The 22,468-nt window shown below is 30.7% G+C and overlaps 1 protein-coding gene across 1 annotated transcript; it reads left to right on the top strand.

Moving 5' to 3' along the window:
• Nucleotides 1-604: 604 nt before the first annotated feature.
• On the top strand, nucleotides 605-3,888 carry LOC21399805 (AP2-like ethylene-responsive transcription factor AIL5). The gene is made up of 8 exons (XM_024164149.1): nucleotides 605-675; nucleotides 1,026-1,108; nucleotides 1,644-1,652; nucleotides 1,945-2,033; nucleotides 2,158-2,231; nucleotides 2,375-2,425; nucleotides 2,608-2,684; nucleotides 2,819-3,888. The coding sequence occupies exons 1-8, from the start codon at nucleotides 605-607 to the stop codon at nucleotides 3,577-3,579; spliced, it is 1,215 nt and encodes a 404-aa protein (XP_024019917.1). The 3' UTR covers nucleotides 3,580-3,888.
• Nucleotides 3,889-22,468: the final 18,580 nt, after the last annotated feature.

Genomic DNA, 22,468 nt, shown 5'->3' with positions numbered 1-22,468 from the left:
TCTCAACTCTCCAGTTATACTTATTTCATATTCATATTTACCGTCTCCCCTCCTTCTTAGGGTTCAAACTTCAACACTCTTTTTCCCAAAATTCTAAAAAAAAACTCAAGTTCATGGTTTGATATTTCCAAAGATAACAAAACCCCACATCTCTTTCACGCTCACCGACGAGAACGACACAAGACAACACAACACAACCCACCAAAAACGACACCAAAATGGATTCATCTTCTTCTCAGAACTGGCTCGCCTTCTCTCTCTCCAACCACCCCCACTTGCCCCTCTCTCTCTTCGAGGCCTTCTCCTCTCCCTCCCCCGGTAACCCCTCTCTCTCTCTCTCTAGCTTTTCAAATATTCAAACATATATGTGTTCGTGTATACTGTATGTATATATATATATATATAATCTATATACTTCTTTTCATATATGTTACAGCTAGTGTGGTGGATAGAAGTACTAACACGACAACGACAACAGAAGATCATCACCATCATCATGTCTCTACCGGTGCAACCGACCTCGCCATGTTCACCGGCGGCGGGGGTCCGAAGCTCGAGGACTTCCTCGCCTTCCCCGGGCGGGGGCGTGCCTCCCCCCCCGCCGATGGCTCACTTCTCCGCCGAAACGACGACCGTGCCCTTATCATCTAACAACAGCACTACTGCGGCCGAGATGTACGAGTCCGAGCTGAAAACCATAGCCGCTAGTTTCCTTCGCGGTTATAATAACCCTAGTAACACTAATAATAATGAACAAATCGAAGCCCTAGAACCGCCGGCCATGGCGGTGGCCGTAGCTGCTCCCGGGGGTTTATATATTATATATGTGTGTGTTGTGTGTGTATGTATATCACCCAAAAAAAAAGCTTTTACTTGGTTATGTTTACAAATCTAGCATTAGAAGATAAAAAGATAACATGCTAAAAGTAATTTTTTTTTTTTTTTTGTTTACTGATTTTACCGCGTAGTTTTTATGGATAATTAATATTGATTTTTTTGTAAAATTATTTGGTTTGAAATTTTAGACATAGATGGACTGGAAGATACGAAGCTCATTTGTGGGATAACAGCTGCCGACGGGAAGGGCAGAGTAGAAAAGGAAGACAAGGTGATTTATTATTATTATTTTATGTATTTTTTTTATTATTTTATTTTTGATTTTGTTGTATAGCGTTTGTTGTTTGTGGAACCGTGTCTAACGTGCGCCTGTGTGTACTAAATGCCTGAACCGGGTCCGACATTATTAGTAGATCTGTTTCTGAGCCTCCGTGAATTCTGAATCATCCTGATTGGGAGAATTAGTCGGTGTGACAGAGGACTCTCTCTCTCTCTTATGCCCGGCATAAATGGGGGTTAAAAAATGCAAATCCCAAGAAGGGAAAATTTATTTTTGTACTAAAATCCAATGGCTGAAATTAGATCTTTGTGTTGAGTTTTGAACACTAATGGCGTACGTTAGCATCGGAGCACTTGGTTTTGCTATTGTGCGCATTTGTAATAAATATATATTCTGAGAAAAATGATGCATGAGAGAGATTCTGACGTGAGTGGGTTTTTTGTTTTTCTTTGAACATTGGACGACGACCACCATAATCATTGCTGCCATGGATATGGAAACTCTTTGCAATAATCATCATCTTCAGTTTATTTAGGTGAGTGAGTGAGTGAGTTTTCTCTCTGTCTTTTCAATATCTTTCATGTTTATATATTATTATTTTTTATATTATTTGAAAATCATCATTTTGTTTTTGAGAATCTTTCCTCCTAAGTACATCATTATCATCAAGTTCAGATTGACTATATATGCAGACAGATTTTTATCGTTGCTGTCGAAAGAAAATATTCTTTTTTGCACGAATGAATCATATCTTCCATAGATTCTCTTATTCAGATTCTTAATGTGGAAAATAACAGTGATTTTTTTTTTCTAAAAATAAAAAATAGGTGGATATGATAAGGAAGAGAAAGCAGCGAGAGCTTATGATCTGGCTGCTCTAAAGTACTGGGGTCCGACCACCACTACAAATTTTCCGGTAGCCTTGTTATTTTATTTATTTTTTGGTTTATTTTAGCTTTAATACATATACGTATAAGTATGTATATATACACTTTCTTTTTATGACATTTGGATCTGAATATTACATGGTTAATTTTAAGGTTTCTAACTACGAGAAGGAACTTGAGGAGATGAAGAACATGACTAGGCAGGAGTTTGTTGCTTCTCTTCGAAGGTAAAAATTAATACAATTTTAGATATTACATATCAACTCTCTTTAGTATTCTTGTTTTTCTGTTTTGCTTTCTTAAAGAAATACTCTATTTAAAATAAAAATAAAAATGTGATATATCTTTATGTGTCTATTATTATATGTAGGAAAAGTAGTGGGTTCTCTAGAGGAGCCTCAATCTATAGAGGCGTCACAAGGTATGTTGTGTGTGTGTGTGTGTGTGTGTGTGTGTGTGTATATATATATATATATATATTATCACACGTTTTCTCTTTTTTCATTTTTCTCTTTTTATTTTTTTTTATTTTTATTTTTTTGGTTTAGGAGTAAAACCAAAAACTAATAAAATAACACATTCTCCTCAAATTATTTATTGCAGGCACCATCAACATGGTAGATGGCAGGCAAGAATAGGAAGGGTTGCAGGCAACAAAGACCTCTATCTTGGCACCTTTAGTAAGTCCAATCTTATACTTTTTTTTTCAATAAATTTATTTTTTACTTTATCAATATTAAATAATGTAATTATTTCTAAGTTTTGTTAATTACCACAAAGTTTAATAATCTTTGCCTCGTCCCTTGTCAAATAGGTACCCAAGAGGAAGCAGCAGAGGCATACGACATTGCGGCCATAAAGTTCAGAGGCCTAAACGCCGTGACCAACTTCGACATGAGCCGCTACGACGTCAAAAGCATCGCCAGCAGCAACCTCCCCATCGGCGGAATGTCCAACACCAACAAGTCGAAGAACAGCTCGTCCGACCAATCCCTCTCTGCCGACAGCAAGACCGCCACCGTCGACGACCGAGACGGCCTCTCCTCGGCCTCCTCCACCCTCAGCTTCGCTCTCCCCGCCGCCGCAGCCATCAAACAAGACCCCTCGGAGACTTACTGGTCCAACATTTTCGCCTTCCAAAACCCTAGCACATCTACCGTAGCCAAAAACCCTAGTACCCCTACCGCGACCTTTTTTCATACTAACCCTAATTCTTCTCTGCCTCTCAACATGGAATTCTCCGCAATTACTACCACTACTACTAGTGATCACCACAACAATGGCGGCTTTTTCGCTTATTCCCATCATCAACAACAACAACAACAACAACATCAAAATGGTACTAGTGCCGGTAGTAATACTACCAATACGGCGCCGTTTGGCATGCCCATTTCCGTACACAGCAACAACAACAATAGTACGACAACTTATGATCAAACATCTTCTTCTTCTGGGTATAACAATAGTGGGAATAATTGGAATAATATTGGACACGCATTTCACCATCGTCAATATCAGGCTCATCATGCGAAGCCCAACACTCTTTTTCAGACGCCAATCTTCGGCGTGGAATGAGGTTTTTTTTTTTTTTTTTTTGGTTTTCTTAGCATGTGATTTTAAAGGATAATCTCATGTGTAGTTTTTTAGTTTAATAGTAGTAGTAAGAAGTACTAGAAGAAGACAAAAGTGTTTTTGGAGTTTTTCATGCAAAAAGGAGACGAGAGAGAAGATGACGATTTATGAATATGGGGAATATGTTTGTTTGTTGTGGTGGAACTGACAAACCATAATTCACTCAGGGACCAGAGAGCTGCTGACACTGTACTAAGGTTGTTCTTTTTTTTTTTCTTTTTTTTCTTTTGCCTTTTTTTTAGCCCTTTGGCCTTTTCCTTTTTTTTTTTTTTTTTTTTTTTTTACTGACATGATTTTAGATGGGCATAACTGGAAAGAAATCCTTTTGTAATCCTTTCATTTTGTTAGTATGAAAATTTACATCAGTGTGAAATATAGATGTATTTCCTCTATTCGACTCACATTCTTTTTAATTTTTTTTTTTAAAGTCACTTTTTCTGTTACACAATAGTATTTTTTAATTATGAATTCATTTTTCAATTTAAATTCTCCCTCAAATAAGATCATAATATTATAAAATAACTTTTTAATTTAAATTCTCCGTCGAACAAAATTTTTAAATTCACTTTTTAATTTAAATTTTTTACAGTATTTTTTTTAATATGAATTCACAAAATTATTCGAGTTAAATTCTCAATAAGATCATATTATATAATATGCACATGTAGCAATTATCCTCTCGTCCTCGCTATGGACTTTTAAGTTTATATTGTGTATGCTATTTTGATCGTTATATGATATCAGTTGTGATTATGATGTGAGTGATGCCATCTATATCATGTACTTGTAGATAAAGTAGGGAATATAATTTATTAAAGGGTATGTTTTCGCACTAATTGATACTATATTAATCTTAAAAAAGTATAGCTAATTATAACTAGTGCACTTAGTGGTATCAATTTGTGGTAGAAATAATGACAATGAAAAGAACGAAAAAGAGAAGTGGTAAATTATGTATATACTTATTGTTAAATCATACATATAATTTCTTAATATATCGTTTTGGCATGATGGCTGAATTAACATAATTTAAGCACTCCAATAATGTTTTTTTCCCATTATATACAGCACTAGATATAGAAGTGGATCCATAATAAATTATTATGGTGGTAATTTAATTAATTAATTATTGGGGAAGAGATCAATAATGTTGAATCTTTTACATAGGGTATTGATTCAGTCTCATGTAGTAGCTAGGAAGAAGGTAGATGGTATTTCATTCAGAGAAATTATTCAAGTTCATTTAATTTATTTCAGGTGCAGTCCATATGTTTAACTATATATCATATTCCTTTCTATACTAGGCTAAAAATGCTCAACATGTAGGAATAGCTTTTAATCATCAAATCACGTCAAAATTAAATTAGATCAATTAAAAAATGCGATAATTTAATTGAATTTTATAAAAATTAATCTAACAGTTAAAAATTACACCGTGTCATTATAAGGATATTATTTAGTAATTTGAGACTTACATGAATTCATCATGAATAAGAGTACTCATAAGTGACGACATAAAACACTACACAGTACTTGCATGTAGCTTGTTATATTTGTGCTCTTATTTAAATTTATTAAAATGATCTCTCAAGTGGTTGGCTACGTGAGTGTATGAGTCAGAATTTAAATTTTAGTGATCATCTCTTCTTGATATAATAGGAGTCATAAACATCACGCCAAAAAGATAAAATAACTTATTAAATTCTCCTATCAATAGATGGAGGACTTCATTAATTTTTTTTTTTTTTTTGGGTTAAAACTAAGAGAGAAGACTATTAACTCTGAAATACGCTAATAATAGAAAGGTGTATGATCTTCTTATATTTTATTATATCTTTCTATTAAAAAAAAATTAATACTAGTTTGAATTGAGCCTATAGATATAACTTGGCTCTGAAATACGCTAATAATAGAAATGTGTATGATCTTCATAGATTTTATTATATCTTTCTATTAAAAAAATTAATACTAGTTTGAATTGAGCCTATAGATATAGCTTGGCGTTATCACTTTTAAATGCTATACACACTATATATATACATGGAAACTTGGAAGGAATTTTAAGCTCTTGATTAGAGGGGTCACTTGCTGAGTCCCTGCTTTGACCAAAAGTGAGAGAAACCAAAAGCAAGAATATTACAAACAAACTTTAACAAGATAATAATATACAATGAGACAAAGAACAAAACCCATCAACATTAGTATAGTACTACCCTAACTTCTTGTGTTTTATGTGAGCTTTTTGGAGAATTGAGATTCAAACCTTTTTTTTTTTTTGTTTAAAGAAAAAAAAACAACAAAAATACTGTCTTTTCTTGTCTGTCTCATATATCCCCTCCCTTCCTTTAAGATGATGGCATGTCACTTTGTACCTTTCGGCGCCATTAGATCCTCGCCCCACCAGGGCCACCATTCTATTTGACCACTGTTTAATTTGACTCTTCTTTAATATCATCTTCATGATCTGCTTCTTTTATAATATACGCTTAATTTTAAGATCTATACATGTTAAAATATAAAATTATTGTTTATCCATTTCTTAATAGTTTAAGTTTTTGAGATGGATTGATAAACTAACATGGTATTAAAGCAGGAGATTTTGATTTTAAACTCCCGTAATTACACTATTTATCCTCATTTAAATTGTCATCACGTGTTGAGTCTTTATATATCTCGAGCTTAAATATTCATGTGTTGGGTTTTCTAATTAATTTACCCACACGATTGTCCATTGTCCAGCCCACACGTGAGGGGGAGTGTTAAAGTATAAAACTATTGTTGGCCCACATCCTAATAGTTTAAACTTTTAGGATGGATCGGTAAACTAATAATATAACACTTCTAACCAATTAAATATTTATATATATATATATATGTGTGTGTTTGCACGCATGTATAGGTTCGTTTTCGGTATGCAAAATACCGAAAACGAACCTACGCAATGAGAACGTTGTTACACATGTATAAAGGTGTATCATAATATTATTATTTTGATCAGTATATATGCAATGATTTTTAGAAAGTATGATATTAGTTTACACAATTACTTTGTTATCTTAATAATTATAAATTCATTGTTACACAAAACAAGTTATTGTTACATCTTTTTAAGCACCTAAAGCCCGTGTGTGTGTGTGTCTAAATTTGGTGTTTGTGCTTGAAAGGTTGTAGAGTTAATCAAAAATCTATTCATGAGCATATAATAATCTGTATATATATGTATATTATGGGCACGAATAATGACTTGTGAGTATACCATTTATCAGTGTTGCTCAACACAGTTTTGTAAACAAATAAATTCAATAATATTCTCATGTTGTTTGTGAGAAAGGGAGATTTTGAAAATACGTGCAAATTATTGGATACAACCTGGACATGAATTGGGGGTTAGAAATTTTGCAAATACTATTAGCACCATAAAAAAGGTATATACATGTATATAAATATATATATATATATATATATATATATATATATACGGAACCGTGTGTATCATGAGTTCAGTACATGTAGCATTTTAACAATTATGATGCTAGGTGATAACACTTTTATTTGTTAAGTAAGACTAGTAGATTTTCTCAATACAATATTAGCAGTGCTTAATAAAACTTGTACATTGGGATATCAATGCTTGATTGTTTTTTTTAATTTGATAATTTTATCCATATTCACACAATTAATCGTATTAATTTAGTGCGGAGGCATGCATGGTAAAATTATATAAGTGCATGCAGGAATCTTTATTAAATTGTAATTTGCTAAATAAATATGATTGATTTGCTTCGTATCAAAGAAAAAGAATTATTTATTCCGATATGCAAAATTATTATGGAAAATTTGTCTCCTGAATTAATATTTGGTTTTTTACTTCTCTCAAAAAAATGGAAACCAGTTCTCTCATGCGTATTAGCTAGCTAGCTAAAATATTTAGGGCTGCGCTTCTAAAAAAATTAAAAATAATAATAATAATAATAAAACATTTAGGACTGTCTTGCCCCTAAGGGGAAAAGGAAGCCTAAAACGCTTGTAATCATTTTAGGAAAGCAAGTACATACTTTTGATTTATTATTCAATCGAAATACAAAACTCTTCTTCCGTATACATGGGTTTGAGAAATATTAACATCATTTTTATTTTTTTATTAATTATTTGATACGTAAATTTTACTCTCTTATTTTTTGTTTAAATAATAATATATTATATTAATGGAGTTTACAAATCGAACAATAAATATGAGTGACAAAAAAAATGATAGAAAAAATAATGTTAACATTTCTCATATAAATTTTTATTCATTCTGCTCTTATATATAATCTTTTGTGAAAACTACAATTACAAAATACGCATGAAGAATAGCAGCAAATTAAAAAGCTTTGGGCTATTCGTACGGCTAGCTTTATACAAAATATTCCTCACAAAATGGTCACCACACTCACGAACACATCATAATCAATAATAATTCCTGAAAAGACTACGTTAAGGATGCAACAGTTGTAATTTAATAAATTTGGTCAAATATATAGTCCAATAATCATATTTATGCACTGTCACCCAACTTTGCAGTTTAATTATAATACATGGTTAAAACTAACTAATTCCCTTTTTAGATTCTTAATTAACATGGGCCAATTATTAATTTGGAAGCATATCAAAACTAGGCAGATTTTTTTTTTTTGGCATGTCTAGTATAAAGTAACAATGTTATCTATAATAATAGTACCATATATATATAATTTACTATTTTATGTGCCAAATGGCGCCTACGTTAACATTGTACATGACCATCAGCCATTAGGATAATTGAAAGATGGTCTAGTAGCATTAATATACTAAAAACAAAAATTTGTAAAGAAAAACTTTATCATAAATCAAGTGAAAGAATACCAAAACACTTTGCACTTCATGTCTACTTTTTTTTTTTTTTTTTTTTGTCTCTCTCTTACTTTTTTCAAAAACAAGGTCACACAATCACATGCCATTTCCTGAAAAGGTTACCTTATAAAAATGTCGCAAGTATTAGTCAAATATTGTAAACACTGCAAAAGATTATTTCCCTTTACCTTTTCTTTACTCCACTTTAAACTTGTGGGGGACCCTTTCTTTTCTTTTTTTTTTTTTTTGGGTAAGATTAGTCTCAATCCATGTTTCCCTTTTGTCTTGCTCACAAACAAGTCTTGTCGGCCACACCCTCTCTTAAAATATTGTTTTCTTCAAAATTAATATATACACATATCCAAGCTACGAAATAGTATTATTTTTTACTAATCAGGTAATCACATTGATTCTTATCTACAGTTTGATTATATTTCTGATCTTGTTTACGTCGGAAAGACACCACATGCGTAACTAGCTCAACACACTTTAAGAGTTCAATTTGATTTAAAAAGTTAACCTACTAGGTCTTACATCTTTTCATGTATATTCATTTCACATCTTTATCTACTTTTCATGTGAGACAACACACATATGCACTTTTCTCAACAATCTCCCATCATGTGTGTATTCACTGAGCTCTCTCTCAAACTAAAGTTTCAAGTAGCCGACACATCCAAGCATAACACTCAACAGGAGTCAACTCGAGCATGAGAAAGAGAGCCGAAACCATGTGAGTCCACTAAATGCTCTACCATCCGCACTTGCAATTGCAACTGAATGTGATTGCTTGACCTGAACAAATCATCGTCTCTAATACCACTTGTTTGGGAGACTTTTTAATAATTACTTTAATCACAATATTGGATCAAGTGGTTTTGCGTTGAATGTGAACAAGCTATTTATACAACCCACAAAGCTTATGATTAATATACTTAATCTCAAAGTACCCTTTGCTTCCTTTTTGTGCTTTGCTTTGGAAATTCTTCTTTTTCCTTTCGATCGATCATTTTAATAATGGTGTTGATACAATTATTGTAATGATTTGTGTGTGAAGTTGGAATTGAATTATAATAATGAGGTGTTAATGAGGCCGCACGTGCTTGCTGACTGAGGAGCTCGGCGACATGTGCGGTTGAATGTTGGAGTTGGAATCCTTTTGAAAGAATTTACTAATTTAATTTAATAGGACGACTGTTCATTTTGATATGTATAAATAATAATATAGTGCCTCCTTGGAAAAGTTGAGCAGGTTCTCACTTATAAGTTAAGTTATTCGAGTCGGTTTTGTCTATGTTATAAATTTTGTATGCGTAAAGCTAGTTTGCATATGCAGTAGAGGATTATACTAATGAGAACTTTTTGGTTGAAAAAATACCTTAACAGATAGGGAACTATTTTAACTCTCAGATTTTTATTCTATTTTGTCAATTCAGCATATATTTTACGCCACAAAATATATATAGAAAACTATTATTTTATAGTGGTGTGAGAGCCAATTTTGCTATACTAATGTCAATTGTAAGAATTTAATCAGGAACAAGTAATAAAAATCATAAATAATGTAGCTCTTTATCTATGCAGTTGATGATATGTCAACTTGAAGGTTGCAAAGATATTGAAGTGAGCAATGTTGAAATTTGAATGAATGTGAGGATGACTTGGAGTACAATAGGTCTAACAACAGCAATTAGAGGAATTGATTCTACATTGTACGAAGAATTTGCAGCTAAAACAACGGACAATGACATGCTTTGATGCTAGTTGGGTTTTTTTTTTTTTTTGTCAGATATGCTTTGCTGCTAGTTGGTTTTTTTTTTTTTTTTTTTTTTTTTTTTTTTTGTTTGATATTCTTTTTGTTCTTTTGGGGGTTTTTTTTTTTTTTTTTTTTTTCTTTTTTGTGTCAAAGCAATAATATTTCACGGTTGGCTCAGTAGGATTAAGAGCTTTAAGTGAAACTTTGAATAGGCTATTTAAATAGTTACACTTGCAATCTTTTTTGTAAACCTTTTAAACTGAAGAACCAATTATCCATTCATGTTTCTATTTGATGTGGGACTCAAACTTGCTAAACTATTATATTGTGGTCTAGTTTAATGATTTTTCTCTGAATTTTGGCTGAATTTAAGGGATTAAGAGTCGTTGAATTGAGAAATTCATATTAGGAATTTTTAAAAATTTTCTGTGTGTTAAATTGGTGATGGAAAAGCATGTCCGAAAAAAGATTTGAAAATCCTAAATCAATTCTATAGTTAAACATGGCTGAACAAGCAATAATTAACCACTATTACCTACATTAATTCTTCAATAATCTATTCCTGCATATAAAAGTGAGACAGAAATAAAACTACAAAAATTTCAGAAACTGTTATGGTCATAGATGACCAAGGGTTTCTTTGTCTAAGGAAATGTAAGTCTTCTCTAAAGTCTAAATGCATTTTCTTCTTTCTAATAACAAGCAGTGCTTAATCCGATGTAGGAAAAAATAGGTGGATGTTCAGTTTGGCCTCCCCCTTTAACTAATGGCAAAACTTTTCTTTCTTTTTTTTTTTTTTTTTTTTTTTGGTGAAATGCTCTTTCTTTTTCCTCTCTCTCTCTCTTTTTTTCTTTTTTCTTTTTTTTTTGCGTTAGTTGCATGGTGGTATCAATTAGCTATATATCATTTGTTTTTAGGGAAATAGTAGAAAATAGGTCAATATAAAAAGCTTAAGAAAGTATATAAGTCAATTTTTAGTTATAGAAAATAATAGGTTATAACTTATCAAGTTATGATTCATAACCAGATAAATTATGAACAAACTTGTCAAGTTATGGTTTATAATCAGACAAGTTATGGACAATTATGGACAATAACTTGTTAAGTTATGGTTCACAACCAGACAAGTTATAGATAAAAACAGTAATTTAACTTATTTATTAACTTATGTAAACTATTGACCTATTAATTTTAATTCATCTCAACTATTTTCCTCTTTCTCCTAGAGATATCAATGTAATGTAGTGCTCATTCAACCCATAATCAGCTAAGCCCGTCTATATTTCATGTCGTATTGGGCCTAGCTTGCTGAAGTTCCTGTCAAGCGTTCGTGCTAATCCTAAATTGAAAATCATGGGCCGAAACACATATCATGCTCGTAATGTGTTGTGCTCGTGTCGTGTGACATGCACGTGTTTTAACTTGCTTTTCACGATAGATTATTGAGCCATTAAGTTCTTTATTTTGTTTTTTGAATGAAAAAAAAAGATATTTTTTAACCATATTCAAATAGAAAATAATTCAAATAAGATTATAATTTCATAATTTATTACTAAGCAAAAAAAAAAATACTTGGTGGCATCATAAATACTAATTTATAATTATAACATCAAGAAATTAGGACATCCTACTAAGTTGTCACCCATTAAACTCCAATACTATGGGGTTGGTCTTTTACCATTTTTAAGTTAGGTGATTTGAGTGTAGATTTTGAGTTGAGTTTGAGTTATAACTTGAGTTGAAGTTGTAACTTGAGTTTGTGTTTGTTTGTGTACATTTGAGTTATGGTTTGAGATAAGAATCTTTTTGAGTTTGTGTTTGAGTGAGTCAAAACTTGAATTTGTATTTAGATAGTATTTTAATAAAAACTCAATGCTGATGGAAAATTTTAATAGGGTATATAGGTGTGGTTTTATTCGTCTTTTCGTTGTCAACGCATAGAAAAAAAATGATCTCAATCAGAATTAAAACGTAAAAGTTATAGCATTTTTAAGAATAGAAAAAATAATGTTCATTAATTTGAGTTCGAGTTTATGAACTTGAGTTAAATGGGAAACTTGAACTCGAGTTTTAGTCACAAACTCAAGTTCAAACTCGAGTTTAAACTTAAAAGAACATGAACTCAAATAAAATTGTAACTCGAGTTGTTTTTTTAAGTTTTTAACTAAAAAATGGGGCTGCCGAACAGCCCCATATGTCTCAAGCTACTCACTCATAATCTTATTGAAAGTGAAAAAAATATTATAAAAGGAAATTACATATTTCAACTAATTTAGCTAAAACATAAAGTTGTTATCCAATAAAATCTTTAATTATATTTAGGGTTAGCAGCTCCAGTGGTCTTTGGGCTTTTAAGTTTGTGACAAATTAGTCCCCAAACTAATTTAATGAGCTAAAAATTATCTCATTCTCTAGAATCTAGATTTGCCTAATAGTTAAAAATTATCGACCAACTCAAGATGAGGAGAAATATAAGACTAAAACTAATTTACAATTATCCTTTGTTCCAAAGAAAACATTAAAAAACAAATATAAATATGAAAACTTCTTTTTGTAATTCATTCTTTCCATCATCTAAAATTTTTGCCTTTAAATATTAGATCTTCTCCTTTTCTATATATGTAGTACTTCATTTTTCTTGTTAAGAGATTTTTTTTTTTTTTTGGTCTTTGAAGTAATTGTTTTAGCCTTTTCACTAAGATTTTTGTATTTTCTTATTTTTTTTTCATCTTATGTGATTAATTATCTCCTTTTTAAAAAAAAATAATATTTATTGTTTTTTATTTTTGAAAGGATATTTTCATTGCTTTCAGTATGCAAGTTTTGTTATATTTTTTTTCCCTCATAACAACGATCCATTAAGGGAATAAAAATACTTAAAAAATCGATATCTTATGGCAATTGTCTCATTTCAGCAACAAAAACCGAGAAAATAAATCAAAAGGTAAATAAAAGAAAACAAAAATTATATGCGTCAACCCAAGGGTTTAAAGGTAAACAAAAGAATAAATTGAGGTGTTTGAATTGTGGCTTGAATCATACAGTGTAAATTTCTACCGTAAAAGCTTATATACACCACTTGTATTTTTAGTGTAACTTTGTGAGCTATCTGGGTAAGTTAATAGAATAACAGGTATTTATTGAGAAATACAACACGTATTTAAGATTGATATGTACTAATAATATCTGAATTTAGCATGTAGTGCAACCTATTATCATTTTTTTATATGAATTTAACACGTTAACTCTGTATATTGGTCTCGTTCACTTCGCGGATTCAAGTTTTTAATTTGAACTGAGATGTGATATTTTGTGAGAACTTTTCACTGTAGCAAAAAAAGTTAGATGTGACATTTTCTAAGAACTTTTTACTGTAAAAACCTAAAATTGAAAATTCAAATCGGTGAAATGAACGAAACCTTAAATTACTAAGATATGTTAGATATATGATGGAATTTTTTTTTTTCATGTTAGACACCTAGAAGCGATAATATTTTATAGACTATATTAATTTATATTTTAATTATGTGATAATTAAATATTATATTAAATATGTGATATTAAATTTGACCGACCCAAAAGCATATTAGCATGAACACAGAGCAAAAAATAAAGGAAAAAAGCAAGCACTCAAACGTGTCAGAGTAAGAATCATAGCCGCGTAGAATATATACTAGGTAAGGAGCATGTCTTCGCAGACATACATGCAAGGGCAGGGATTCAAATGAAAAAATTCAACAAAAATTGTTATTTATTTATTTAGGGAAAAAATAAGAAATTATGATTGAAAAAAAAAATAAAGACAAAAGCTATTTGGTTATCAAGTTTGGCAACATAGATCATAATGAAGTTGATAATTGTGAAGTATTAAATTTCATATATTTGAATTATGATGAAAGTGTATGATGGTTTAAAAGCCCGTAAGCCTGCAATTACGTTATTATATGTTGATTAACTTTTTAAAGGGGACTATCCTTGCTATAATTAGGTAGGATCAGAGAAAATGTTGACTTAATCTCTTTTTTTTTTCACTAACGGTGTGCTCTTAAGTATATTTGTGTATATTGTTGACTCGGTCAATAATCGAGTTAACAATAAGTGTATTTACAATAAAATTTCAATTGGCAAAAGGTAACTTTTCATAAATATATTTATCCATTTGAAATTGATAACTTGTTATTAATACTAAAAAAAATTAAATAGTAACTTTTAAATTTTATACATTTTTAAATTCAATGGTACAATTCACAGAAAAAAATAATAATAATTGCAAATTCTCTGTTATATATTAAAAATGATCTTCTATAGTTATCTTAAGTTAACACCTGATAAAAAAAAAAATCAATGATAACTTAGCATTCTTATATTTTTAAATTTAGTTTTACAATTAAAGAAAAAGATTAATTTAAATTCATCTATATTAACCAAGAGTTATACGTGGAAGGTTATAAAAACACAAAACAATGAGCAATGGGTGGAATCATGACACCTGTATATGAAAGTCCTATCTTCGAATTTAAGCAACTTATGGAACCAAATTAATACGTGCTAATAATCAACACGTAGTGCAACCTATCGTTAAATTTTCTTTTTTTCTAAATTTTTGACACGTTAACTCTTTATATTTAAATTAATAAGAGATGTTTTTTTTTTTCGCAACTTAGACACATAGAAAGCAAGCACCCACCCATGTCAAAGTATGAGTTATAGCCGCTTTTAATATAAGACTAATATATATATATATATATATATATATATATATAATATCTAAAAAACAACATCATACAAGGAAAGACGGCAACCCATCGACTACGATGGTACGGCATGAACATTTTTGAGCCAAACACGGTATGACACGAGATTATTATAGGTTGCATTAAGTATAAAATGAGGTGGGTGGTCGTTGTATCGAGTTTATAGCTTTAAGCACATGGACATGACACAATAATAAATACGAACACGACAAGAGCACAACACGGCCCATCGATTACGATGGGCTTGCACGACGAATATAAATTTTTTCACTTTTATTATATAATGTTTATGTTATTGTTACATATTTTTCAATAACTAAAATAATTATATATCCAATAAATTGGTAATTATGATGGCATCAAGTTTTTTTGCTTATTTTTCCTAGTAATAATGTGAAATGATATTTGATTTGAATCATTTTTTATTTAGAAGTTGTTCAAAAACATATTTTTTATCATACAAAAAACAATTTAAAACGACTTAATGGTCCAACGGACCACTCTAAAAATCCATTGTGTCAAGTACGGTAAAAGCACAAGTACGACACGACACGAGCACGAGTATGCCTCAACTCATAGGCCAAACATGGCCTATCATTTTAAATCTAAGCTGACACGAACAGGACAAGAAGTTTTGGTGGATCACGCCGAACACAACATGAAACACGCATGGGTCGAGCCGCTATGGGCAAGGCCAAACCGATATGGCACGATTAACATCTCTAAACTGGAAGAACAAAAGATAAACGAGAAGCACAATTTTTTCCCTTAAAAAGACAATTAGGTAACAAACGGCAAAACTGAAAATGATAACAAGCTATAATACTAAATGTAAATAGAAACGATAATGCGAATAAAAACGACATCATTTGTAAAAGCGACAATAAACTACGATATGGGATTGAAAGTCGCCCACAGTTTCAGTTTTAGAAAACGATATGAATTGCATAACTGACAACAGAATGAAAAATCACAAGAACCTAGACAAACGACATAAACTGCAAATACAAAAAGTTAAAATAAAATAATAATAAAAAAGAAGCGACGTCAGCTTTGCAAGAACGTATTTGAAAAATCTTTAAAAGAATGTTAAGCTTGACAAAAACGACAGCATGAACAACAATGACGTCAAAATTAATGCCCCGTTTATTTTACTGATTCAAGTTTATAATTTGAGTTTTGTTATAGTAAAAAACTCACAGAAAGAATCACGTCTAATTTTTTTGCTACAGTAAAATGCTCTCACATAAAATCACATATGAACTCAAATTAAAAAGTCAAATCAGAGAATTAAACGGGTCATAAATAATTACAACTTAAAACAAAGGCAACAAAAAAATTAAAGAAACAAAAACATAAAAAAAATTAATAGAAAGGGGCTTAAAAACGAAACAAACTCGGAAAAAGGCATCAAAATCGAAACCATCAATATAGAAACAGCAATACCCAAATAAACCTGCTCCAGTTGTAAAAATGACATCAAACGTTTAAAAAAATGCTAACGACATAAACGACAATGCCTCAAATAGGTCAGTTTTCGGTTATTCGACCGATTGAAAATGAGCAGAACCGGTGACCGAACCGCCGGAGATTAGACGGTTTGGTTTCACCGACCGACAGCGTTAGCCACCGACATCTGTTGATTTTTTATGTGGGTTTTGGTCGGTGTTGTCAGTTACCGTTCGGTTTTCAGTTGTTATGTATAGCCCTAAAAAAAAGGGGGAGAAACAGTAAAATGACAGTAAGAACAATTAAAAGACAATAATTTTAAAAGCTATAAACGTTAAAGACGATAACTGAGATAATTCAAAAGCGATACCAGCTATAAAAACGATGGGAACCTTAAAGAACGACATAAACATGAAAAGTGACGAGAGTGACCAGGCCTAAATAAACAACGAGAACTGGGTTGGACTTTAATGTAAGTCTTTGTTATTTAATTGGGCCTGAATATGAGCTTAAAATTGTCGAACAAGTTGGGCAATGAGTGTCCCGTGTTGAAGTTTTCCTCATGTTCTTTCTCAGGTCATTCAAAACAGAGAGAATCAATTTACCCTTAAGTTTTAATTTTCAACCCTTATTTTTAATTAATACTCTTCTAACTAATATATTTATTTAGTTAAAAAGATATTAATTAAGAATAAATTATAAAAATCTAGACTTATACAGTATAAAAGCGTATTTATCTCCTTTTCTCTTTCAAAATAGTGGCGGAACCACTTGGGGCTAGGAGAGCAGCTGCCCCCCCTCGGCCCAAGTGGCTCCTTTAGTTTTGGTACCTAATTTTTTTTTTTTGGTCATTTTTGCTCCCATTGAAATCTTATAATTACATATTTTTTCATATGTTTTAAAATATTTTCTGTTATCTTCGAGATTGGTGAAGGGCAGAAAATGGAGAAGAGAGAAAATGGAAACGAGAAGATGAAAACGAGTTTAATTCGTTTTCAGAAATGTGATAGTTTTTGAGAAAAATTAAGTATTGCACCAAACGCACTCATTCTGCCGGTTTCAATTTGTTATCCTCAGAAAATGTGAAAAACAAAAACAAAAAAGGAAATAAACAGGCCCATAATTTCTCGTGGTATTTTTATATTCAAAAGTTGGTATGAAAATTCATGTTGAAGTCCTAATCTCGTTTGGCTTGAAATTTGTATACTGTGTTTCCATAGGCAACCTAGGTAGTATGTACTTGTAATGTGCATAATATTCAAAAAAAAAAAAAAAAAAATGCATACAATACGCTAATATTTACAGTTTAATTATTGAAGCCATATAAGAAGTGTTTAGGGTGATGTTAGGTCGGATCCTCAAGAAGATAAGTCGAGGCTCACAGGTGATGGTGTTAACTTTGGAGTCACTAATCTTGTAAATAGATGGATTGAGTTGCTCATTTAAACTAAGGGAGTTCTGATGACATGATGAAATTTAGACTTTCCCTGTTCACTTCACCAATTCTAGTTTAGAATTTGAATTTTGCTAAAGTAAAAAGTTCTCAGAAACAGTCACATCTAACTTTTTTGCTACAGTAAAAAGCTCTCACATAAAATCACATCTCAACTCGAATTATAAACTCGATCAGCGAAATGAACGGGCCCGAACTTCACTTTCATCTCAAAAGCTCAATATTAAGTGGAATGATTCAATATCCTTATAAAGAATCCAGATCTGCTGTCTCTATTTTTTTCATATCGATAACTATTCTTCTATTAATTATTTATTATATCATTTAAATTTAAGAATCTAACCACATAAATGTTAAAATATTAAAAATTTGTAAGCAATTCACGAGACGTTAGATTTATGCTTTGATTAATGTCTGAAGAGTACTCCGGGCATTTCTCTCCGGAGTTTGGTTGACACGTTTTCATGGTGGATTCTTGATTCTTTAAAATACAATTAGAGCCATAAATTATAAATTATATCATTCTTGTATTTAAGAATGGAAGCAGGACGGGCGCGAGGCAGGGAATCCTTCCTCGCGCCCTACCCAATCAGAAAAAAACTCGTCTCATCACAGGTTCTAAGTAACCCGTTTACCTATTTATTAAACAACATCTTTTATTATTTCAAATTCAATTCATTAGTCATGTAAACTGAAAAGTCCCAATAAAAAAAAAACAAAAAGAGAAAAACAAACAACAAACACATAATCTAAAATCAATAGTTAAGATTAGAACTAACAACGATCACATACTACAACATATTAATTAATTTACAATATATCATAATTTTTTGAAAATAAAAAAAAATAATTAAGATGGATTTGTGGTCGTGACAATTTAATGTTTACCCTACCCTATTCGGATCAGGTGTATATAGATAGATAATTGGGTTCACAGGTAAAATTGTCACCACTTAAGATCTGAGGGTGATAGTTAATTACCAAACGCATTTTTAAAAATGATTTTTGTCTTAGATTGAAAACGTTTTCATTTTTCTTTTCATACAAAACACAAAATCATTTTAGAACGAGTTCTAAACGTGCCCAATATTTTTAAGTTGAAGAACCTGGTTGTACACGAACTAATTAAATTGAACCTCTCTTTTAATGAGCTTTTTTTTTTTTGTCGCGGAAGGTGTTAAAAATTCATGTCCTATTCATGCATCGAATAATACTATTAATGAATAGAAACTTGAATCTCTTTCTTTTATTTATTTATTTTTAATAAATAGCAAATAACATAACCAACAAGGGCAGTAAAATGGCATAAGGAAGAAGACATTATAATTTTGTTTCCAGCAATCATTCAATATCAAGACAAAATTTTATTTTCTTGATGCCTTACGTACATAGAAGATGAACACTTAGGCCTCGTTCACTTTGTGAATTTGAGTTTTCAATTCGAGTTGAAATGTGATAATTTTTAAGAGCTTTTCACTGTAACAGAAAAAATTAGATGTGACATTTTCTGAGAGCTTTTTACTGTAGAAATCTAAAACTGAAAACTTGAATCGGTAAAATGAACGAGGCCTTAGTTATTTGTAACAAAAAAAAAACAAAAAAAAAACAAAAAAGAAAGAAAAAAACTATAAAAGAACGGTTGAGTTGTACTTCTCATGCACTAAGCAACTTCTGCCCAATGAATTCATTGTATTGTGAAGACAAGAGAAGAGAGAGAGAGTGTGTGTGTGTGTGTTTTTCTTCAATTGGGTGCCCCTAAAAATCTATGGGGTTTGCATGTTAATTCAACGCCTACATTGGGGCTGGTTATTTCAGCATTATTGAGGAACAAGGCATTAAATAAGTCATAATTAAATTATTATTAATTAAGTTATAACTTAACCACCCGTGGCGGTGGCACAACGGTGATCTACAAGTATTCTCTTAAGTCTCACTTATCGATTCTAATTATCAGCGATAAAATTAAAATTATGTCTCTTATCGACCTGCCGAATATGACTTAGAGTGTCACATCAAGATAGAAAAGTCATCTTAATAAATTGTGATAGCATGCATAAAGTTTTGAATTTGAAGAAAAATAACTACCGATAGAGAGGCCTATTGGAGAAAGTTATGAAAACTTAACTAGCCGAATTTGTTTGAATTATTTCTCTTCATTGGCAAGATGGGTTTCTCGCAGCAACCCCTTTATTAACAAGCATCCAAAAATTTAAAGATGTGTGGAAATAATTGCAAAAGGCCATGGCGTGTAGTGCACTCAAAACTTGTTTTTTGTTTTTGCATCATATGCTTTCTCACTTCTTTGATGCCTTTCTCACTAATATTTATCACTTTCATCCAAAAAGCAAATGGGGAAATTCCCATTCACATTTCTAGTGATCTCTTTTCTCGCTTTAGTTTCTTTTTGATTGCTTAATTAGTCAATAATCCCATTTACGCAATTGATCAGTTTTTAATCATAATTACATCAATTTTACATGAGAAGCTTCCTTCATTTATTCTTATTATTTGTGCTTCATCATACTAATTCATGAATTAAATGTTGCCTTTTTTTTTTAGTGGAAAGATTTACTACAAGTTGTTCTGTTTCCTTTTCTAGATCGAGATCTGTAATTAGTGCTCATCATAATGTGGGCAAAGTCTTTTTGCAATGTCACAAGCACCAAGTAATGTAAACTTGTCTTTCACTTTTGACCAGCTCCCCATAATTTGCTTCTCTCTCTTTTTTTTTTTTTAATTTTTTTTTATCTCTTTTGTCCTTTATATACTTTGCTTGAAAATTTTATCTTGTGTAAATTACAAACTACAAAGTGGATTTCTCGACGAACCTTTCCAATTTTTATTTTTTCTAACCATGTAAACTCATGATATATATATATATGTATGTATGTATATATTACCTTTTGCTCTTTGGTTCCTTAAAGTAAAGTGAAATACACTTCTAGGTATTTGGACGTGTTAAACAATTTATTAGGGATAATCTCACAAATAGTCCATTAAATTTATCCTCAATCTTACGTTGATTCATGACTTTTAAAACGTCTCACTGTTAGTTTTTGAGGTTTTATTTTATTTTAGTTTTGATATTTTCGTCAATTAGTTGTTAAATATTTGATAGAATTTGTGTAAATTAAGAACTAAAATTAAAAATAGTTAAAATTTAAGGACTATTTGTGCAAATTAATTTTTTTTTTGGTGTTATTTTAACACCTAACTAACAAAATAATCAAAACCGAAATAAAATAAAACCTTAATAATCAACTATGAGACGTTTTAAAAGTTAGTGATAAAAGTAAAATTGGGGGTAAGCTTGAGGGATTGTTTATGGGATTAACCCAACAATTCAATACATATAAATATACCTATATATATATTTTTGAGATAATTGGTTAAATGCAAGTAAATCGATTTCTAAAATATGAAAATTCACGGTTCCTTTTTTTTTCTTGAATGACGATGCTTTTGAAGGAAAGTGTCATTTAATCTTATAATTTTAGTAGTGCTACATAAAAGAAGACTCGAAAATTGAAATATGTAAATTACATGACATCATGTATATATTCAAAAAAAAAATGACATCATGCACTCATTATTGGGAATACAATAATGTGCAAGGACCACATAGAAGATAATATATTTTCATTTTCTTGTTGGGGTAGCTCCAAGATCATTAACTATAATATATTTACATAAACATATATGTATATTTGGAAAGTGACAAAGCCAAAAATTGTTGTTAGGGAGGGTTAGGGCGCGTTTGAAACTCGTTTTAAAATAATTTTAGTTTTTGTATGAAAATGAAAATGAAAATGAAAACGTTTTCAATCTCAGACAAAAATTATTTTTAAAAATGTGTTTGGTAGTTTTATCAAGATATTATTTTTAGTATAAAAAAAATCTACTAATGTCTCTATCTCTTTTTCTCTATTCGAGAGAGGAGAAAACGAAAATAAAAAATGAAAAACGACTAAAAGTCATTTTTCATTTCTCTCTCATTTTATACTAAACTAAAAAGTCGTTTTCATTTTCCTTTTTTATTTTTATTATGCCAAACGTCGTTTTAAAAACGTTTTTATTTTTTTATCAAAAAACGTGAAAAATAAAAACATGATCAATTTCAAACACGGCTTTAATATCTTATTCTCAAAATCAATTGTAGAGATGTTATTAAAAGAACTATACGAGTGCACGATTACTATTTCACTTTGTAGTTACATATGCTTGATTTTATTTCTATCCCTTTCTTTTTCTCTTTATGTTTTAGTGGACTTTTAAGCATGTTTTTGGTAACGTTTACTGTTCTTTTGTTTAAAAAATTAAAAAAAAAGACAATTCAAATTTAAATTTTATTTAAATTATAATTTTAACTTAAATTATAACTTAAATTTAACTCAAAAATTACACTCAAATAACGCTATAAAAGAACAGACTAGTTTCTCGTGTATATTGGCGTTAAGTTTGTGAAAGGAAGGAATAAATTGGAAGTATGTGCCGTCCATAAGATGATATGACAATTATTTCAGTACTGACATTTTTAGCTGCTTCCTT

The sequence above is a fragment of the Morus notabilis genome, unplaced genomic scaffold, assembly GCF_000414095.1.
Source record: "Morus notabilis unplaced genomic scaffold, ASM41409v2 Scaffold499, whole genome shotgun sequence".
Taxonomy (NCBI): Eukaryota; Viridiplantae; Streptophyta; class Magnoliopsida; order Rosales; family Moraceae; genus Morus; species Morus notabilis.
Note: the sequence above shows the minus strand (reverse complement) of the source record. Positions and strands in the feature narration are given on the sequence as shown.

Coding starts and splice junctions, on each gene's coding strand:
- LOC21399805 (XM_024164149.1), top strand. CDS start 605: ATGGCTCACTTCTCCGCCGAAACGACGACCGTGCCCTTATCATCTAAC. Junction 2,034..2,157: donor CCACCACTACAAATTTTCCG/GTAGCCTTGTTA, acceptor GTTAATTTTAAG/GTTTCTAACTACGAGAAGGA. Junction 2,232..2,374: donor TTTGTTGCTTCTCTTCGAAG/GTAAAAATTAAT, acceptor TATTATATGTAG/GAAAAGTAGTGGGTTCTCTA.